The sequence below is a fragment of the Apostichopus japonicus genome, chromosome 2, assembly GCF_037975245.1.
Source record: "Apostichopus japonicus isolate 1M-3 chromosome 2, ASM3797524v1, whole genome shotgun sequence".
In the NCBI taxonomy this organism is placed as follows: domain Eukaryota; kingdom Metazoa; phylum Echinodermata; class Holothuroidea; order Aspidochirotida; family Stichopodidae; genus Apostichopus; species Apostichopus japonicus.
The window spans coordinates 28,951,852-28,970,637 of NC_092562.1; the positions used below are offsets into that span (position 1 = coordinate 28,951,852).

Consider the following 18,786-nt stretch of genomic DNA (forward strand, 5'->3'; position numbering starts at 1 on the left):
AAGGACGTACCGTGTAATATACGACGAAATATATACATATCTATATCTTTATACATATATATATATATCTATGTATATATATGTATATATATATATATAAATAAATAAATATATATATATATATATATATACATATATACATATAATTGAAATTGTAGTGCATCTAGAATAGTGAAGAAAAAAATCCAGCCTCCACCGGGATTCGAACCTGACCATCCCTTTTTATATGCGGACACCCTACAAGTGTGCCTTACTATAGAGAATAATCATGATACTAATCAACGCGAAATCATTTGTGATTCCTAAAGAAGGATCTCGAAAGAGATACCTTGATGCGATGGTCGGCATTCGATTCCGATCTTCTCGGGTTGAGTATTTATTATATAAGTTACCGTAATTCAAGGTTTAGTGGTTTTCTCTCTCTCAACCCACCTCTCCACCTCTCTCTCTCTGTCGCACATGAAAGTTTTCATCCTTCTTAAACATAAACATTTTCAGATAGTTTGTTCAACTTGCAACGAGATAGGAAGTGGAATACTGCTTATGAAACAATGACACGATACTATGTGTTTAATAGATTCCATATATATATTTAAACTAATGACATTCATATCATCAAGTCATATAAGACTCTTTTTCTAAGTTCTATTTGATTATGCTTATTTATAGTACACTAGCGAAGCATTGTAAATGTTAAAGGAGAAATCTGGCGATATTTCTTTAAAGAATATTAAAATTAAGCTCATTTTTTAATTGAAGATTCAAAATTTCTTCTAGTTTTTTATGACCAGCAAAAACGAATTTATACTTAAATACATATATTACTTACTACAATGAACATGATCTAATCAGCCTCTAATATTGCTTACATTGCCCCAAAAGGGTATTCTATTTTGGGCTTCTTCTTGGGTCTTCTATCTAGAATTAAGGGCTAAGACTTAATGGATCCAATACAATTCCATAGTGTAAGCTGTCTTTGAGCAGGACTGTAATTTTGCATTATTCTGACTCCACCCAATTAATATTCAAACAAATTTAATGCACGTTAATCTAGATAAAAGCAATTAACTATAAGTACTAATAAATTCATAATATTATGTTGCCCAAAATTTCATTTAGATGCTGAGGTTGGGATCAATTTTTAAACCTTTTGGTTGAACAGAAGAACATATTTTGTTACCAGAGCAATAACCTCTTCATTATTCATGAAATGTGAATTTGTTTAAATTTTCGTGGTAGATGCAACGCGATATACAGCTTTGTCATTAAAAATATGTAAAGAATTTTAACAACAGACAATTTGTAAATAGAAATTAAACGTTTGCGTAAATATTAGGTATTTTCAGTTTCTCCGAAAGCACTTCCAAACAGAACGCGTACTGCTCCTGTGTAAGAAACAGAAAGTAATGGGGAAACGTAAAAACAAAGTAAACAAATATATAAACAGAAAAATACAGTTTGATAAAACTGATAGTATATGTCACAGTCACTGATATGTTGTCACCAATCGATAAGTGATGAAGAAGGTTACTAACACTTGTAGTAATAGTAAAAGTTGTAGTAGCATTGGTAGTATTAATGGCTGTATTAATGGTAGTAGTAATGATAGTAGTAGTGGTGGTAGTATAAGTATTATAATTAGTAGCATTACTACTACTACTACTACTACTACTACTACTACTACTACTACTACTACTACTACTACTACTACTACTACTACTTCTACTACTACTACTACCACCACCACCACTACTACTACTACTACTAATACTACTACTACTACCACTACTACTACTACTACTAATACTACCACTACTACTACTACTACTGCGTCTTCTGCTAGTTGTGATACTACTTATACTACTATTAGTACAACTACTACTGTAACTACTACTACTACTGCTACTTCTACTACTAATACTTCCACTACTACTACTTCTACTAACTACAATTAACTACTCTACTACTGCTATTTCTACTACTAATACTTTTGCTACTACAACTGCTACTTCTACTACTACTACTACTACTACTACTACTACTACTAATACTACTACTACTACTAATACTACTTCTACTACTACTACCTACTAATACTACTAATACTACTACTACTACTACTAACTACCACTACTGCTACTACTACTACTACTACTACCATTACTAATACTACCAATACTACTACTAACTCTACTGCTACTTCTACTACTAGTGCTACTACTACTACTACTTGTACAACGGCTACTTATATTACTAATGGTACGACTACTGCTACCTTTGGTACTGTTACTACTACTTTCACTGTTTATGCTACTTCTACTTATAATGCTGCTACTGTTACTGCTACTACTACAACAACCATATTCCTACCAATACTACTATCATACTACTTCGACTACTACTTTCACTACTACTAATTCGACTACTACTAATATTAATTACTAACAGCAACAGCTACAGTATTCGTAACGGTACTAGTGGCAGTGCTGCTAGTGCTATTATTATTAGTAGTAGTGTGGTTGTAGTATGGTAGTAGTAGTAGCAGCAGTTGTGGTATGGTAGCAGGGGTAGTAACTCTAGTACTTAGCACGTGATCGTATTACGATGGAACGAAATGTATCCACTCATAATTAATTTCTATATCTTTAAGGACCTTACCATTGTGCCAACCATCTCAGGTCTGCGATCTCTTAATTTTCTCAGCACCGTGAATAGGTCAATAACTTGATCCACAAAAATCCCTTCACAACAGTTATAAACGGCAATGAAAACACCACACTGAGACACTCCATCTCTGGAAAGTTAAACAATTCCAAAAAAAGAGTTTTAGCAATTTTCCTATATTTACGTGTGGTAATAATGTCTATACAACGATAAGCTCAGGAAAGTACCTTCGCAACCAATATGAAATTATTCAAGACTCACGCTGCTATACAGTGATGTAACGAAAGTGTATTGGTGACACCAATATTGGGTATAGGGGAGGACAGAAATGTGTAAGTGTTCCTACCATTAATCTCCGCAAAACACAAATATAACGAGTTATAACCATAATTAATAAATAAACAATAACAGTAGGCTTACAAACATTGTACAACGATTCGCTCATCTTCGTTTTGTAATTGAATGGCTTGGACTTTCTCGAGAAGCGACAGAAAGCTGGAAACAGTTGTAGAACCTAGACTTATGTTTGTGACGTATCTGAGCTAAAAATGAAAGAAGAAATATGATATTTACAAAAATATAGAACATATTTACTTATATTTCATATGCACTACTAAGCTTTAAGTCAAAACTAAATATTAAATTCCTTTCAACACTTGAATCGATTCAGTAATGTGCAGTAATAACATGGTGATTCAATACACATTGGAAGCTAAACATTGGTTATCCTTAGCAAAGAAATCGGCTACTACAGCAGTTTCACATAAGTTATAGTGCCCGTTGCTACGATGCAAACACTATGTGTTTTTCATCCTGCCATATGCGTGTCACAGTCTACCAATGTGTTTGTATTTACCTCATCTTCGTTTTGGTAATTTTGATGATCCATAGCAATACACACTTTCCTGGTTGAAATGCTATCGTCTTCCGTTGTTTCCATAACTTGTACGGAGAAAGGTCCATACTGAGATGCTCCTTCAGACGGCAGGTAATTAAGACATGTCTGCTACAAGGTAAAAAAAAAACATTACAGATGTTTTGGCTTTTTTGTTATACAAAAACCAAAATCACAATGGATGGGAAATCCCCTGATAGTTAACATGTCCCCTTCCAAGACATTAACATTATTGTCCAGATGAAAGTTTGTTCTAGTTTTTAATATTCTGTCAGTTTAAGGAAAAAAGAAACAATGGTAAAAGTCCTTCAATTGGGATAAAGACGAGCTTCATGGACACATACATGACTTCCCATACGTAAATCTAATGTTAGATAGATGAGATATTGCTACAAATAAAAGTCCAGCATTTAATCCTGTAACATAGACCTGTTTTGAGGCAGTCGTGTTTACATATAGTAACGATTCTAAGCTTATACTGTCAAGTTTACATACGGTCATGATGTTGATGCAGTATACCTTTACAAATATTTAATTGCTAAAATAATTCGTGTTACAAAAATATAAGAAATAAGTTAGGAGAAGCCTATTAATCCATTTTGTCCCGCAATATCGGTAAACGGTTGTACTAGTCTTGGTAATAATCTCAAGGTAAAAGACGTAATGAATGATATAGTCGAAGTTGTGGTTTCTTACCTCTGCCTGGTCTGCGTCGAAAGTAACTATAGTTGCCACACGGTAATCGAATACCATTCTCCAAAAATCAACAACTGTGTTAGGCAGAGGCAATTGGGTCGAAATGAATAAATCTCTCTTCGAATAACCCTACGTGGAATAGAAAGTATGCGTGAGTTTTCCAAGTTGCGAACATGAAGTGAAAGACTACGATAGTATAGCTGAATAATACTTTTGAGTTAGAAACAAATATTATTATTTTACTACAAATAGATTAGGAAGATAAACCTGAGAAAACACAATTTGGTCATCTTTGTAGTCTTGTTATCATAAAATGTTATTAAAAGAAACGTATACACAATGGTTTCAGCAAGTTAAAGTGCATATAAAATAATGATAAATACCAAAAATAGTATCACATATAGTCATTATTATTATTTCGGATTATGAAGAAAACACTGGAATACTTTTGTTATATTCCAATTTACGTTTTGTATATTTAACACGCCAACATGCAATATGTTTAGGTAAAAAAGTTTTGTTTCAACTGGAATGGAACAGGTAATTATTTGCTGCAGTGTTTACATTAGTTTGATCAAGTGCCATCTTATTTTAGGTTAGATAAGTCTTACTTGTCAATTTCATTATGTTTAGGTAGAAAATATAATAACGATGAACTTACGTCACAAAAAGATGCGTTGATATAATCAGTGGCGGTTTTGTCTTCCACAATAGTCATTAAACGCGGTCGGAATTCATTCACTTTAGAAAGGAAGTTAAAAGTGCGCTTTATGAAGGGTTTTTGTTTTTACTAAATAATATCGATTATTAGTAAAAAGTAAATGTGAAATGCAATGAGAGGATACAATATTATAGTTGTAATTTACAATCCCACATCTCCTCTCACCTCACTCATACCCCCTACCCCCTACCCTCTACCCCCAACCCCCTACTCCCTACCCAAAAATGCAAAATAAGGATTTATTAATTATTTAAATTACAATATTTTGGGTAAAGCGCTCATATTATTATCAATATTTTATATATTCCGTATTACGTTAATCTGCCATACATCATTAACTATTTGCTGTATGAATTCATAGCGTGCACATGGTTATATTAATCACATACGAGGACAAAGTAAGCCATAATAAATGAAAAAGGTTTTCTTACTTACGTGGTATAATATCCCGATTTCTGTTTTTGTCAATATTTTCCGCCAATAATCCAGCTTGATTTTCAATTTCTTTTGAAAATGGGTTTAAAAATGGCAGCATCTATATTTTAATGAATGAAGAAAAAGTCAAATAAAATAAAACTGTTCGCAAATTGCTTATCCACTATAGACAGCCTGTGTAAAAGAATGTGTAAAAGTAAGTTGGCCTGACGTTTCGATCCTGGCAGGATCTTCTTCAAAGGCTAAATGATAAATAACAGTAACAGAAGAGACTGTTACTTGTCATTTAGCCTTTGAAGAAGATCCTGCCAGGATCAAAACGTCAGGCCAACTTACTTTTACTTAAGAAAAAGTAATGAGCAATGGATACTTTTTTGTAAATCATTTGATGCTTTCAGGCGCGTAGCCAGGAATTTGCCAAGGGAGGGGCGAAACTGTAGATTTGGCATTGCAAACTATCTAAGCGTAGCGCCACCATGGTTGGCGAGAAGCGTACAAGAAAATTTTGGCTAAAAATGCCTCCCAGATCGCTGGAAATGGCACTTCCCAGGCCTTATAAGTTGCATCTTAGCATTTTCTCTTTTGAAAATACTAGCAATATCATAAAAACATTTTAAAAAATTTGCTCAAGGGGGGGGGGGGGCGGCTGCCCCCTTCGCCCCCCCTTGACTACGCGCCTGGATGAATTAATACCTGGAGGTTACTATCGTGTACCAAATATTGTATAGAGTTGTTATAGTTTGGAGTAGCTTTGGGTGTTGTCTGTCGATTCGTTTCTGTCAGTGTGGCAAAGTATTTCAACTAATCGAAAACAATAACTTACAAACTATATTTATGTTCTGAAGAAAGAAGAAAAGGAAAAACGAACTTACATTAAACTGTCGTTGAATGTCTGTCGGTGTACTAGCATTCCATTTATTCAAATTCACGTGAAAGTCGTCTACGGATGAGCTTGATTTGCCAACCAATGATTGTATTAAAACAGTTTCGAATATGAATTGATACTGTTCCTACAACATAGACGAAGAATTGCAAAACTAAATATAACGAAACTCTCGCTTCTCATATATTTATAGTATGTGGTATTTTCCTGGTATAAACAATTGCAACTAACTTTGACGTATACTTGCCATTTTCAGACGATCAGAAGGGTCTGCTAGATTACGTAAAACCGGGTGGATCTGTCCATATATATTGCTAAAGATCCATCCTTTGAAGGTTGTATGTTTCTTTTTTTCTCGATATGTTAAATACTTTATGTGATATCTCTAGACTTAAGTAAATGTACTTAGGGAAATACATACCAAAACAACAAACTAGATTTGATCTGATTTGAACTTTCAGATGCAAAATTACAGAACGTAAGCAGAGCAAGAAAGAGCAACTTTTCATCATATGTAATAGGAAACCTCCACGGCTTCTAACCTCTAAAGGCAATACTTGATTGTATCATATTTAGTCATATGACATATCTGAAGTTAAGCACTAACCAATTAAGCCAACATAAGACTATTATGAATCAAAACATGAGAATGCTATATAGGAAATGATTCACCGTTATATCAACTTTCACATTATTCATTTTAATGAATTGTAACTGAAATAATATTATTTTAGCATAACGTTGTGTTGTTTTCCTCACATAGTTACAGTTCAAGATACCTTAAACGAAACTCACAACAACTTGAACCATCGATGGCCTCTGTTTTCTCATGTTGTTTACAAAATTAAAAACATCAATTGCTCTCTCTTGCTTCATCATCTTCCTCAACGACGCTAAAGCAATGACCGTTCCAGTCCGTCCGCAACCAGCACTGCATTGGAAATATTAATAGTAACACTAACACAATCATGTACCATAATATGTACTGCAGCCTCCTGATTGATTCTCGATGAGATTGCCATGTTTCAGTTTTGTGATGACATCAAGGCAAAATTAATTTGTCATTTAAGAAAAACTCAATATTGTAAAAGAAATATATAAGAAAACATAATTGATCATATTTTAAGTGATGTCTTGAACATGATAGTTTCAGAAATAGCATCTGTGTTTAAAAGACGGTACACGCATGTAATTTCCATATCACTAGCAACTTCCAGTCTACAGCAATGTATTGTATCCTAACAAACTAACAGTGTATCATATTACGCAATGCAGTATGTATAGGCCTTGTACATGCCACTATATATAATGCAGTGTATATAATAAAACATTACAGGCGCATTAGAGTAAAAGCATACATTGATTAGGTCTATTAATAAACTTACAAGTTTGAGTGCATGGACTTTTATTTCATGAATGAACCTTGCTAGTCACTGTGAGTACCTCGTTATTGGACATAAGTAATAATTAGTATTTTTCAAATTGTCAGCCTCGATTACAACGCTAATTCAAATAACTGCTGATATATACAGGAAAGTATCCCATAATTTAAATGTGAATTAGACAACAAACCTGCAGTGTACAACTATGGGCGGTGAATTCTCATCCTCATCTTTTTCGACCTCATCTATGATATCCCACAAGATATCAGCCCTTTGAGGAACCTTCATATCCGGCCAGCCCAAATAGTGGTATTGCGTCACCTCATGTATCGGCGAATCCTAAATTAACCAATTTTGAAATAAAAATAAAAGCCATTTAAGCCTCAGAAATCACTCATAGACCAAGTATATAAATTAGAATGAGCTAAATTGTTGGTCAATGTTGAAACTATGTATGTTATTGACCAAACTAATCACAATGTAACAATAATTATTAAGCTTATAAATAAATTGAGAGGAAATCAAGCTCAGTTAAGTTGATTATGTACTATATAATTGCGCATGCGTAGTTTTCACATGGACAAATAACCTATCAGTGATCTGTTGGCGTAGCAACTAATACAACTATAGACAAAAATGTGGAATGGAGACTTAGATCGATGCCTAAAATGACAAACGGAAATGGGAACACCAGTAACTTACTGTAATGTATTGTAAGGTGAACTGTAGACTTCTAGTAAGACTTACTTGTACTCGTGCTTTGCATAGTTGCAATGAGCCATGTATCTCTACTTGTGACATCTTAGAAATCTAATATATAAATAGTAGTACAAGACTAAGTATGCGTACTTAAACTTAATTTTGATAAATTAGGTTAATCTCTTACAACTAAACGTACCACGATTCGAAGTGTGAAATGACGAACAATTAAGTCAGTGGATGTAATTTCGTCAATTGTTGCCACAGTTATCCCAAGAAAATCCTTTGGCGGACTGCCCATATCGGGCCAATATTTGAGACATTTTACCTGTGGAAGAAAAGAAGAGTTTATGGAATTTTCCATATCGATCTATGAAATATTCAGACTGTAGTTTTTAGTTTATATACAAATTAAAAAAAAAGATGATTGCATATACTCTTTATTTTGAAATACAATCTTGACTTCCCAAAGTATTATATCATCGCGGTGATGAAGTAATGTTGGTACTATAAATGAGGATATATGAGGATTAAAAAGTATCTAAGCAAGCAACAACACAAAAACATAAGAATTATACACAACGATGAAAAGGCAAATTTATTATTGTTCTAACGAAATTATCCATCTAATGAGTTGTTAATTGCGTAGTTTTTATAGCTGATGATGATATTCTTTGAAGAATTATAAAAACGTTTTCAATGGAATCCCGTGCTGAAAAGGTGAAAATGTAATATAATAATGCGTCAAAATAAGACAACAAAAAGAAGTATATATGCAAATATGGATTTGCTACCAAAATAATCTCGTTTAATTATTTGTTCCATAATTGATCCCACTACCTTTGTAGTATTTTGATAACAAGATTATTTCTCGCTTATAATTGTATAATTCATTATAATCAGGTGCGTATCCAGGGGGGGGGCGTTGGGGGCGCGCGCCCCCCGGGTAAGAAAAAAAAAAGAGAAGAAAAAAGGAAAAAAGAGGGGAAAAAAGAGGAGAAGGAGAGGAAAGAAGGGAAAAGAAAAAGAAGAAAGAGAGAAAAAGGAGAAAAAGAGGGAGTAAAAGCAAAACGCGAAGACACCGGGAAGAGAAAGAGGAACAGTGACATCATTACAGCGCTGAAGGGTAGCCAGTGACGGATCAATGATTTCGTAAAAGTGTGACTCACCTTACCCCTTACACCGACAACTCCATTTTGTGACGTTTCCATTTTCCTCTCTCACTAATGATCTATATATATACTATATATGGTCTATCATATCGCGTGTGTAGAATTGTGCTATGAAACCAACTGTGGCTGGTCTCGAACTCGACCGTGTCGTCGGGGAACATGACGCATTTTGGGATGGGGGGGACCGCCCGCCCCCCCCATTCAGCATTTTTTAAATGATATCGCTAAGTAATTTCAAAATAGAAAGTGCTTAGAGGCAACTTACAAGGCCTGGGAAGTGTCATTTCCAGCGATCTGGGAGACATTTTCGGCCAAAATTTGCTTGTACGCTTCGCGCTAACAAATGGTCCTGGGTAGTGCCATTTCCAGCGATCTGGGAGGCATTTTCGGCCAAAATTTTCTTGTACGCTTCCCGCCAACCTATGGTGGCGCTACGCTTAGATAATTTGCCTACAGGCTTCGCCCCTCCCTTGGCAATTTCCTCGCTACGCGCCTGTTCGAATTTGTAACGCAAACAGCAGATATCACATCATATCAGTGAGCATGAAAATGGCGTTCCAGGATGAAAAGCCTCAAAACTGTCCGACTTGCCTGAAAAATAACCAAAAATTTTCGCGCGCGAAGCGCGCGTTCAACGTGTTCATGTCAATATCATATAAGCAAGCATCGGTTATTACATCGCATGCCATCATGTACCGTGCGGTCCGTTAAAATTGCGCAGTATACCGCGGTATGCTAATGTAAACAACGACATGTCTCATGTAGATGTATAAAAAGCATGGAGGTCCAATTATGTCAAAACTCTCTTTTACATTAGTAATGGCGAATTAGGGCCTGCACCCCCGCCGCGCAGTGGCGGAACGTCCATATGGTCAGTGCCCCCCCCCCCCCCGACGGACTCAAATGGACTGCTGGCGCCTTTTTCAGCTCTTTACCACTTTTTAATTATTCTAGATTATTGACTTTTTTATTGCGCTCTCATCTACTTATTGACATTTGTCACATGTTGTTGGTGTAATTTGGCGATGACACCTTATTCTTCGTTTATCTGCAAATTAGCCAGGCCCGGAAAGGGTCATTTCCTGCGATCTAGGGAGTATCTTTACTCAAAAATTTTCTGTACGCTACGCGCCAACCAGTGGTGGCGCTCCGCTTAGATAGTGTCGAAAGCGCCCCTTCAGACCATTCTCGCCACTATACTGACCAATACCCCTAGCTCCGCCACTGCCGCCGCGCCTCCTACGTTTATTTGTGTAGTGTTCGGTTGAAGGAAATATCTGCTATTTTTTCATTTCCTTCAACCAAGTTTTATAATTGCCGTTATAACAGGTTTTAATATTTTTACACATTTGTAAATTACCTGTGGCTGAATTTTCGAAAATTTCTGACCAACATTCTACATCACACTCCCCTCTACTCGTGCAAGTTTGACCGGTCTGTTAGGGGTTGAAGGAAGTTTTTTCTATATTGGTTGTCCATAGATGAAATTTTGTACAACATTATGGGTATGTTTTGAAGTGAGTTTATTCACGAGAAATGTGAATTTTCAAATTCTGAACAAATATGGGGCTTAAAACCTTGAAAAGTGGGGCTGACGGGTATTGTGGGCCGCGACGTAGAATCACCTACAAAAGCAAAGACCCACAGGAGATGCGATCAGGTCGAACATGATGTGTGCCGGGTTGACAATCTTCAAAAAGGTTATGGATGGAAAAAAAAAACTATTAGGAAATACTTGGTTCTCAGGCAAAAAGTGTAGATCTGGTTTTCATTTCAAGCCCGAGAAGTGCCGTTTCCGGTGATCTGGGGGGTTTCAAAACAAGAAATTTTCTTGTACGCTGCGCACCAACCGATGGTGGCGCTCCGCTTAGATAGTAATTCGCGCCCCCCGGGTTTGAAAATCCTGGATACGCGCCTGATAATTGCATTAAAAAAGTACCAAATCATAAACTCACTTTCCCATTTTCCACTGGACGAGTAACCATGACGATTTTCGTGCACTTCTCATGCCAAATCATTCTCCAGAAATCATGAAGTGACGCTTTGTTTGGACCTTAATTCAGAAACATAATGTATCATGTACTGTTGAATATTCTACACGCTAAGAAAACCATATAAAGTAAGAATGTGAAATGCACTGTAAAAGTGAAACTTCGAAGCAGTCGTATTTTACAATCCGCCATGATAAGACTTATTGGCTTAACACGACCCAAATATAGATCTGACCGCGTACAATAGTATAAGAATGTCACATTTTCGTGTTTATATGAAAACTCTACAGTATTAGTTTAAGTTATAACATATCTTTGAAGTTAATAATCAATGTTAGCTCTCTATTATTTCATAACAACTTGCCGTTTCGTAATTTTTAAATAATATTATTTATCTACGAAAAGAAAAAGATTGCAGAAGCAGCCTACCTTGCGATGCGATGAAGGCATTCCGCTTGTTATATCCCTGTGTTTGAAGAATGAATCGAATAGTCTTTGAAACAATGTGGTCATCCCATCTACCATGAACCATTTACACCCAGAGCATTTGAATCATCAATGTACCATTTTTATAGAGTAAGAGTCTCGTTTTATGGTAACCTTTTGAGTTAATCGTATAAAGGCCTAGAGAACTGATTTCAGCTAAATTTACTTAACCTTAGTGACAGATCTGTTCTGATAATACTGGTAATATATCCTCGAGGAATTTCAAATAGTGTTAGGCGAAAACTTTCACTAGCAATGAAAGTACAATAATAGTTTTACCTTATAATCCTTACAAAATATAATGTATTTAAACCAATACTAAGAAATGAGTTCCTTTGTAGAAAGTGTATCGTATGCACGAATAAATAAAAATATCATGATTGTTTGGGTTTCTTTATCCCACACTGATTTTGATTTTCAGATGTCAGACGACCCACCCCTTACATTTCTCTATATGCTTCATAGTTTGCTGTATTATGTTCATTAGAGAAACTTCATGTGTGACGATCATCAACTTCCATCAACTTATCTGATAGTCGTATCTACACCATTAAAAGGTGAGTTCATGCAGTAATATATTCTTACGTGTATATATGATGCATTTATGTAGTCTGTTGAAGAGTCTTCGTTTAACAAAGGTAACACTACTCGTGAATGGTCATCTGTAGAAAGAAAGAGTAACACACAGACGCGATGAAAATGTTTGTATTTACGTCACAAGTCCAGGAGTAATTGAAACTTAAAGAGCAACCCAATAGAGCCTGTTATAATTAAATGAGCTATAGCTTTCTTTGAGTAGGTTTTGTCAACCGTAAAACGTTTTTATACTCCACTAGCTTGCTAGGCAAGGTCTATGCAAGTATGCCCCCCACCCCAATAGGCCAAAACTCTTCCGAATTCATTTTTTATGTGAGCAGTACCACTATTGTAAAGTGTTTTGGCAATGACAACTTTAAAATCTAACGGAGGCATTAGAGTAACGCGGATGGTAACTTGTAACTAGCTCCATTGGCTGACAGTAATAGGAAATCTTGGAATTATTAATGATATTGATAGTCAAATAGAAGCCGTTATGCGATAACGTACATTAACGCTCTGAAATTGATTTCAGTGAAGGTCTCGTTGTAATAGGCTAAGCGAACGTTTAGGCTATTATATAACTGTATTACTAATTTGATAATCAATTGAAACAGGATACCGATTATAATATGAGCAAAATAATAAACCATTAACCGAAAACGAGGTAAGTACTGTATAAATCTGGTTATGAATCTGAGTTAATTAGGAAACTTACAAGTTAAAATGTTCTTGAATCGGTTTTTAGTCTCATTAATCTTCGCTTTAGCGACGGAACACGATGCAAAATTCCCTTGAATGAGCTTCTGTAGAAAAAACAGGAAAATAATGTCATGGTCATCGATAGTAACAAGTCAAAACTTTCAAAACTTCATATGCTTGTAAAGCACACCTGCACGACAAATAAAGTTACTATGATGACGTCTAAATGTAAATAGGTGCTTTTGCTCAGGGAACGGTGATGCGTGGAGCGGGGCCGGTAGCAAGGAAATCTGGCTTTGTATTATCTGACTCAAGTGAATTTGCCCTGACACTGGTTAACCAAAGAAGCTTACAGAATTGTAACCAACGTTCTTTTTCGTATATCCCTCACTCTTAGACACAAAACCAGGATGTCGAAATTTAGCCTAATCCCGGTAAACGTATTCTGTTTTGTAATTCTATTTCTATTCAGTTTCCACGACGGAAACATTTTAATATGTTGAAGTATTTTTACTATTTCTTGAATTGTATTAAGAAAGAGAGATACAAGATCAGATATCATGACATACCTTGTAAATCACGATTATATAGATAAATAGATATACGAAATGTTAAAATGTTCATAAAGCTTACATTGAATTCAACATTAAATCCGTCTTCATTCAATTTCATTTCTCTGACGTAACTTTGCAAGTCGTGAAGGGAAATGGTTGTATCTGTTCGACATCTTAACTCCTCAGCACTTTGTGACCTCTCTTCAATTATGATCATCTCAGAAAGTTCTTCATGTATTTTTCCTGCAGTTCAAAGAAGTCATTTACGATTCTATGAACAACATTTCGTTTGAACAATTGATTGCATGTCGTTTAGTCATTCATTACAGACGACCGAGTTCGTATACGACATAATCCTAATAATCCCACATCGAGTGTAGGTCTTTTTCCATACGTGGATTAGAATTGCAGGAGTGAAACGAGGTCATTCGTGAAGTGATTGATCGTAAAGCTGAGAACTTTGCCATGTAATTTAACATGGCTTAAATCGATATGTCATCGATTTATCTCATTTACACGTTTTCGAGAATGATTGACAGTAAATAATTCGGTGTCGTAAGGGTCTGCATGCAAAGTAAGACAGAACGAAGAAACAATATTTTTTATTATTATTGTCGACTCTGATATTTTGTTCTATTCTAAATAAGTCTCTCTTACTTTAAACGTTAATAATAACTGACCGAAAATATAAGATTTGAACTGGGAATATATTTAAATCACGTATGATATTGAGTAATAAACTATGTGTCTATTCAACAGACTCTAACAATGCAATCGTATCTAAAGTGAAGAACATCTTATGTGTTGCGATCACCGAACAAATTGTACACATTCTGTAACAAATGATAATCAAATCTTTCAATATGTATAAATCAGACAGTAAGTGATGACACGCTTACCCGAGTCGTCTTTGCTATTATCATTCCTCATTTTCATGTTTTTCTTGAACTGGGAATATATTTAAATCACGTATGATATTGAGTAACAAACTATGTGTCTATTCAACAGACTCTAACAATGCAATCGTATCTAAAGTGAAGAACATCTTATGTGTTGCGATCACCGAACAACTTGTACACATTCTGTAACAAATGATAATCAAATCTTTCAATATGTATAAATCAGACAGTAAGTGATGAAACGCTTACCCGAGTCATCTTTGCTATTATCATTCCTCATTTTCATGTTTTTCTTGCTTTCTATAGATAACAGAAACATTCTGAAGAAAAAAAAAACATACAAATTCTTTTTTAATATCACGGTAGTTCCATTACAGAAATGCTTACATAGATTAAAGATAACTGAATAATCACCGTCAAAATTTGTCTCTATTTGATAGCATCCCGATAACAAGGCACAGGGGACAATACAATCAAAGCCTGTCTAGACGGTTTTTATCAAATGTGATTTCGGATTGTGTTTAAAGATTTAGCAATGTAACATGACGTTTATGTAATATATGAAATCACAGGGGAATAAAAAAAATGTATCACTAAAAATTAGAACAATACATCTTTACCTTCTGCATAGAACAGCGATCACCAATAAAGCCAGAACCAGAGATGGTATAATCGAAAAGACGTAGGGAAACGTCTTACCAAGAACGACTTGGCTTGTTAACTCTGTAAAGGAATAGCTAAACTATGACTATGAAACAGTTTTATAACATTCATAGAAATACCTTCTAATGAATGTAACGATGATGAAATTTTAAAGATGTAAGGAATAGCTAAACTATGACTATGAAACAGTTTTATAACATTCATAGAAATACCTTCTAATGAATGTAACGATGAAGAAATTTTAAAGATGTAAGGAAGTCAGCGCTATTTGCCTTATCATCAGTACGATCGAATAACATTGAAGGAAGCAATTAAACCACTGATGACTTGCTTCGTCATTCACCAGACAAACAAGGCAAGTATCATACAGGAATCGGGAAGATTAGCAACGTGGTGAATAGTAATGAGCAATTATAATGTCATCGAGAAGTATTATCGAATTTGTAAATAAATGGAAAATACCTTTGAATCTGGACTTATACAACTTTAGCCATTTAAGATAAATAGAAACATCAGTTTACGGTAAAGAATGATAAACGTTTCAGGGATAACATGTCATTATATGTCAACTAGGTAGCAACCTTCATGGTAAGCCAAAGTGATCACGTTACCTATGGTGGTATTGCATTCAATAGTAGTAGGCTGACTGGAACAACCGGCGTAATTTTTCACAGTGATGAAGAACGTATAAGTAGTTCCAGGTTCGAGATTCATAAATGTGAAATCATTCTGTGATTGGTTAAAGGTTCTTGCAGTGGAGGAATTGTCATGTGAACTTTCGTAAAAGATTTCAAATTGATAAGGATGTTTTAAATCACACCCCAAACAGTCATAGTCCCAAGATTCAGGTAGCTGTAACATGAAAGTCAATTTGATTAAATACATCACAGTTTTATTAAACATTTCTGGCTGTTTCTATCTGTTTAGATTGTAAAAATATACATAGAAATCGTATATTCCGAATTTAAATAACAAAGGACACAACAATGGGCACGTTTCCCAAATTGACACATTTACATCAATGGTTCTAGATTATTTAAATTTGAGAAAACTTCCAATAATTTGTGTATCATTGAGCTTGGCATAAACCTCATAATGTAAACAATGTGTTACAACATACGAGTCGTTGGCAGCCCGTTGCTATACTATTCATTTTCTGTATCACTTCAATCATGCTTGTTAAGAAGGTAATCTTGTGCAGACGGCAAAACTCAAATGATTGGTGCGTTGCATTGGTCGTTACTATTGATTCTAAAACACACAACCATGACCCTCATGACCTTGACCATACACATTTTTATTTCAACATTCCATAAGTCAGACACTTCCAATTGAGAGTCGCATTTGATTAATACTTTTACGGACAAGTGTCCGGGCGACTAGCTTTCAGAATGAATGGAATTGTTACAGTAATCAATCGGGAATGTTGATGAAATACCTTCGGAAGGGTGTACCAGTTTAATCACTGCTGCTGTTTTATGTAAACTTACAAGATGTGGCACTATTGCTAGAAGTTGGGGCCTACTAATAAACGCAAAGAACTGCTCAGTATCATACTATATATTTTTATGTGGCTGTAACCATGCATACACCTCATATAACATTTAAGCCGAATTGAGTATTCATGCGTAGTAGCTGAAGTAAATGGAATACTACCTGCCAGCTAAGCTTAATAGATGTTTGGTTTACGTCTGAAGTATTCACATCGATTGGTGTATCCGCGACACCTGAAAGAAGGAATTGGTAAAAAAAAATGATGTATTACTTTTCTTGTTAAGCTTATGGATTTACATTATGGTAGCCTACTCACTCAAATAATGGGTGTTCGCTCCATTCTAATAGTGATTGCTTGTTTATTTTTCTCGGAAAGCGTATTTAATATTAGCTTAATATTACTATATATAAAGTCAACTAGAAGCTCACCAATTGAATCAGTAATGGTGACGTATTCCATTTTTGTACTCCGGCTTTCGCTTCCAACATTAGTTCTAACAGTCACGGTTACCTCGTACTCTGTGCATTTGCGCAAATTGCTTATAATATGGTGACGTCTACCCTTTTCCGCTACTGAAGTCTCTTCCGTAGTTTTGTTTGTCTCTCGATAGCGAACAATGACGTCATAATCAAGAGTTGGGTTACAATTGATATCTTTAACAGAAACATTGCCAGTCTGCCAAATTTGAAATCAAAAACAATTTGAAAGAATTTTGATGTTTAGTTTGAATTCGAATTCTGACGACTAACTTTGGTTGCTGTATACTACCTAAACATCAAGCATGACCATCCTTATACAAAGTTTGAGATATATATAAAATCTCCTCTTTCTTGAAAATCGTATTTACAAACAAAGTCAACCCACATATAAAAGTGGTTTATTTTGTTAGTTATAACCGATTGTTTATTCCATGTCTTCAGTAAGGCCAGTTGTAAGGCGTGTATACACGCATAAAGCGCGCACACCCACACACGCGTATTTCACATTCAGAATGACCCCATTGCTTTTTGTTTCATTTTTGAAATCCACGTACCCCTAACATTAAAATTAACCCTGAGGTACGTGGTGATTATTTTTACATGATGTCCGATGTCTGCCACTATGATTACAAGTCTTAGATGGAACTATTTAATTCGTTTACAAACAGAATACGTACCGTCCACAATACTTCTATTTGTCCCGAATCTGTGTTGTTGATTCTACTAACATTAAATTCAATATGTGTTGTTGGGTCTGCGTAGGGAGAAAAATGAGGACTATTATTTCTGTCCAATTGAGAGTGTTGCTAAAGATTACTGTAGTACGAATGCGCAGGGAAAATGCATTTAATTAAATATACCTTTAGAGGTTGGAATTCGATGCTTCACATCTGCAAAAGCGTGCATGCAAGTAGTATTATCATATATAACGTTATACTTGAAATACATTAAAAGCACAAACGTCATTGACTTTATGGGATAACTTGTAATTATAAAGGGAGAAATAAATTGACCTTCTCATTTGATTTAGCTTATATTTAGCGATTCCAAGACCCATCGTCAGTGAGACATGGAGTTGGAGGCGAGATTCTCCTTTACTGTTATTCATTAATAAATCATTAATAGAATAAACCAAAATAAATAATAATAATTCATTCACACGATGACAACCATGTTGACTCCAAAGTGTTATATGATACATGTACAAAACAAAAAACAAAAATAAACAACATCACACGTTCATCAACTGAGTGCCTCCTTCAATATTAGTCGCTATATTTTAAATATGCACAATGCTTTGAATTATTATCCATACAAATGTTGACATTACGAATCTTTAATACCAAACTTTAGGTAACGAGGTTCTCAACCTCCGCCATCCATTTCACTCTTCT

The 18,786-nt window shown here is 35.1% G+C and overlaps 1 protein-coding gene across 2 annotated transcripts in view; it reads right to left on the bottom strand.

The window, feature by feature from the left end:
* Positions 1–141: 141 nt before the first annotated feature.
* The window catches only part of LOC139954900 (uncharacterized), a 30,518-nt gene continuing 11,873 nt past the window's right edge, over positions 142–18,786 (bottom strand). Inside the window, exons 14-35 of one of the 2 annotated variants that reach the window (XM_071954891.1) lie at positions 18,070–18,146; positions 17,342–17,588; positions 17,075–17,145; positions 16,030–16,270; positions 15,376–15,478; positions 15,005–15,075; positions 13,936–14,099; positions 13,319–13,406; positions 12,610–12,686; positions 11,968–12,004; positions 11,503–11,600; positions 8,575–8,703; positions 7,867–8,015; positions 7,090–7,225; positions 6,284–6,421; positions 5,412–5,511; positions 4,917–4,996; positions 4,256–4,384; positions 3,521–3,667; positions 3,085–3,206; positions 2,659–2,794; positions 142–1,385 (exon numbers count right to left, since the gene is read on the bottom strand). In XM_071954891.1, the coding sequence (XP_071810992.1) occupies positions 1,314–1,385; positions 2,659–2,794; positions 3,085–3,206; positions 3,521–3,667; positions 4,256–4,384; positions 4,917–4,996; positions 5,412–5,511; positions 6,284–6,421; positions 7,090–7,225; positions 7,867–8,015; positions 8,575–8,703; positions 11,503–11,600; positions 11,968–12,004; positions 12,610–12,686; positions 13,319–13,406; positions 13,936–14,099; positions 15,005–15,075; positions 15,376–15,478; positions 16,030–16,270; positions 17,075–17,145; positions 17,342–17,588; positions 18,070–18,146 (2,612 nt within the window). In that variant the 3' untranslated portion in view covers positions 142–1,313. Of the gene's footprint in view, positions 1,386–2,658; positions 2,795–3,084; positions 3,207–3,520; positions 3,671–4,255; positions 4,385–4,916; positions 4,997–5,411; positions 5,512–6,283; positions 6,422–7,089; positions 7,226–7,866; positions 8,016–8,574; positions 8,704–11,502; positions 11,601–11,967; positions 12,005–12,609; positions 12,687–13,318; positions 13,407–13,935; positions 14,100–15,004; positions 15,076–15,375; positions 15,479–16,029; positions 16,271–17,074; positions 17,146–17,341; positions 17,589–18,069; positions 18,147–18,786 lie in introns of both variants that reach the window. The other variant, XM_071954883.1, reaches the window with a different exon arrangement.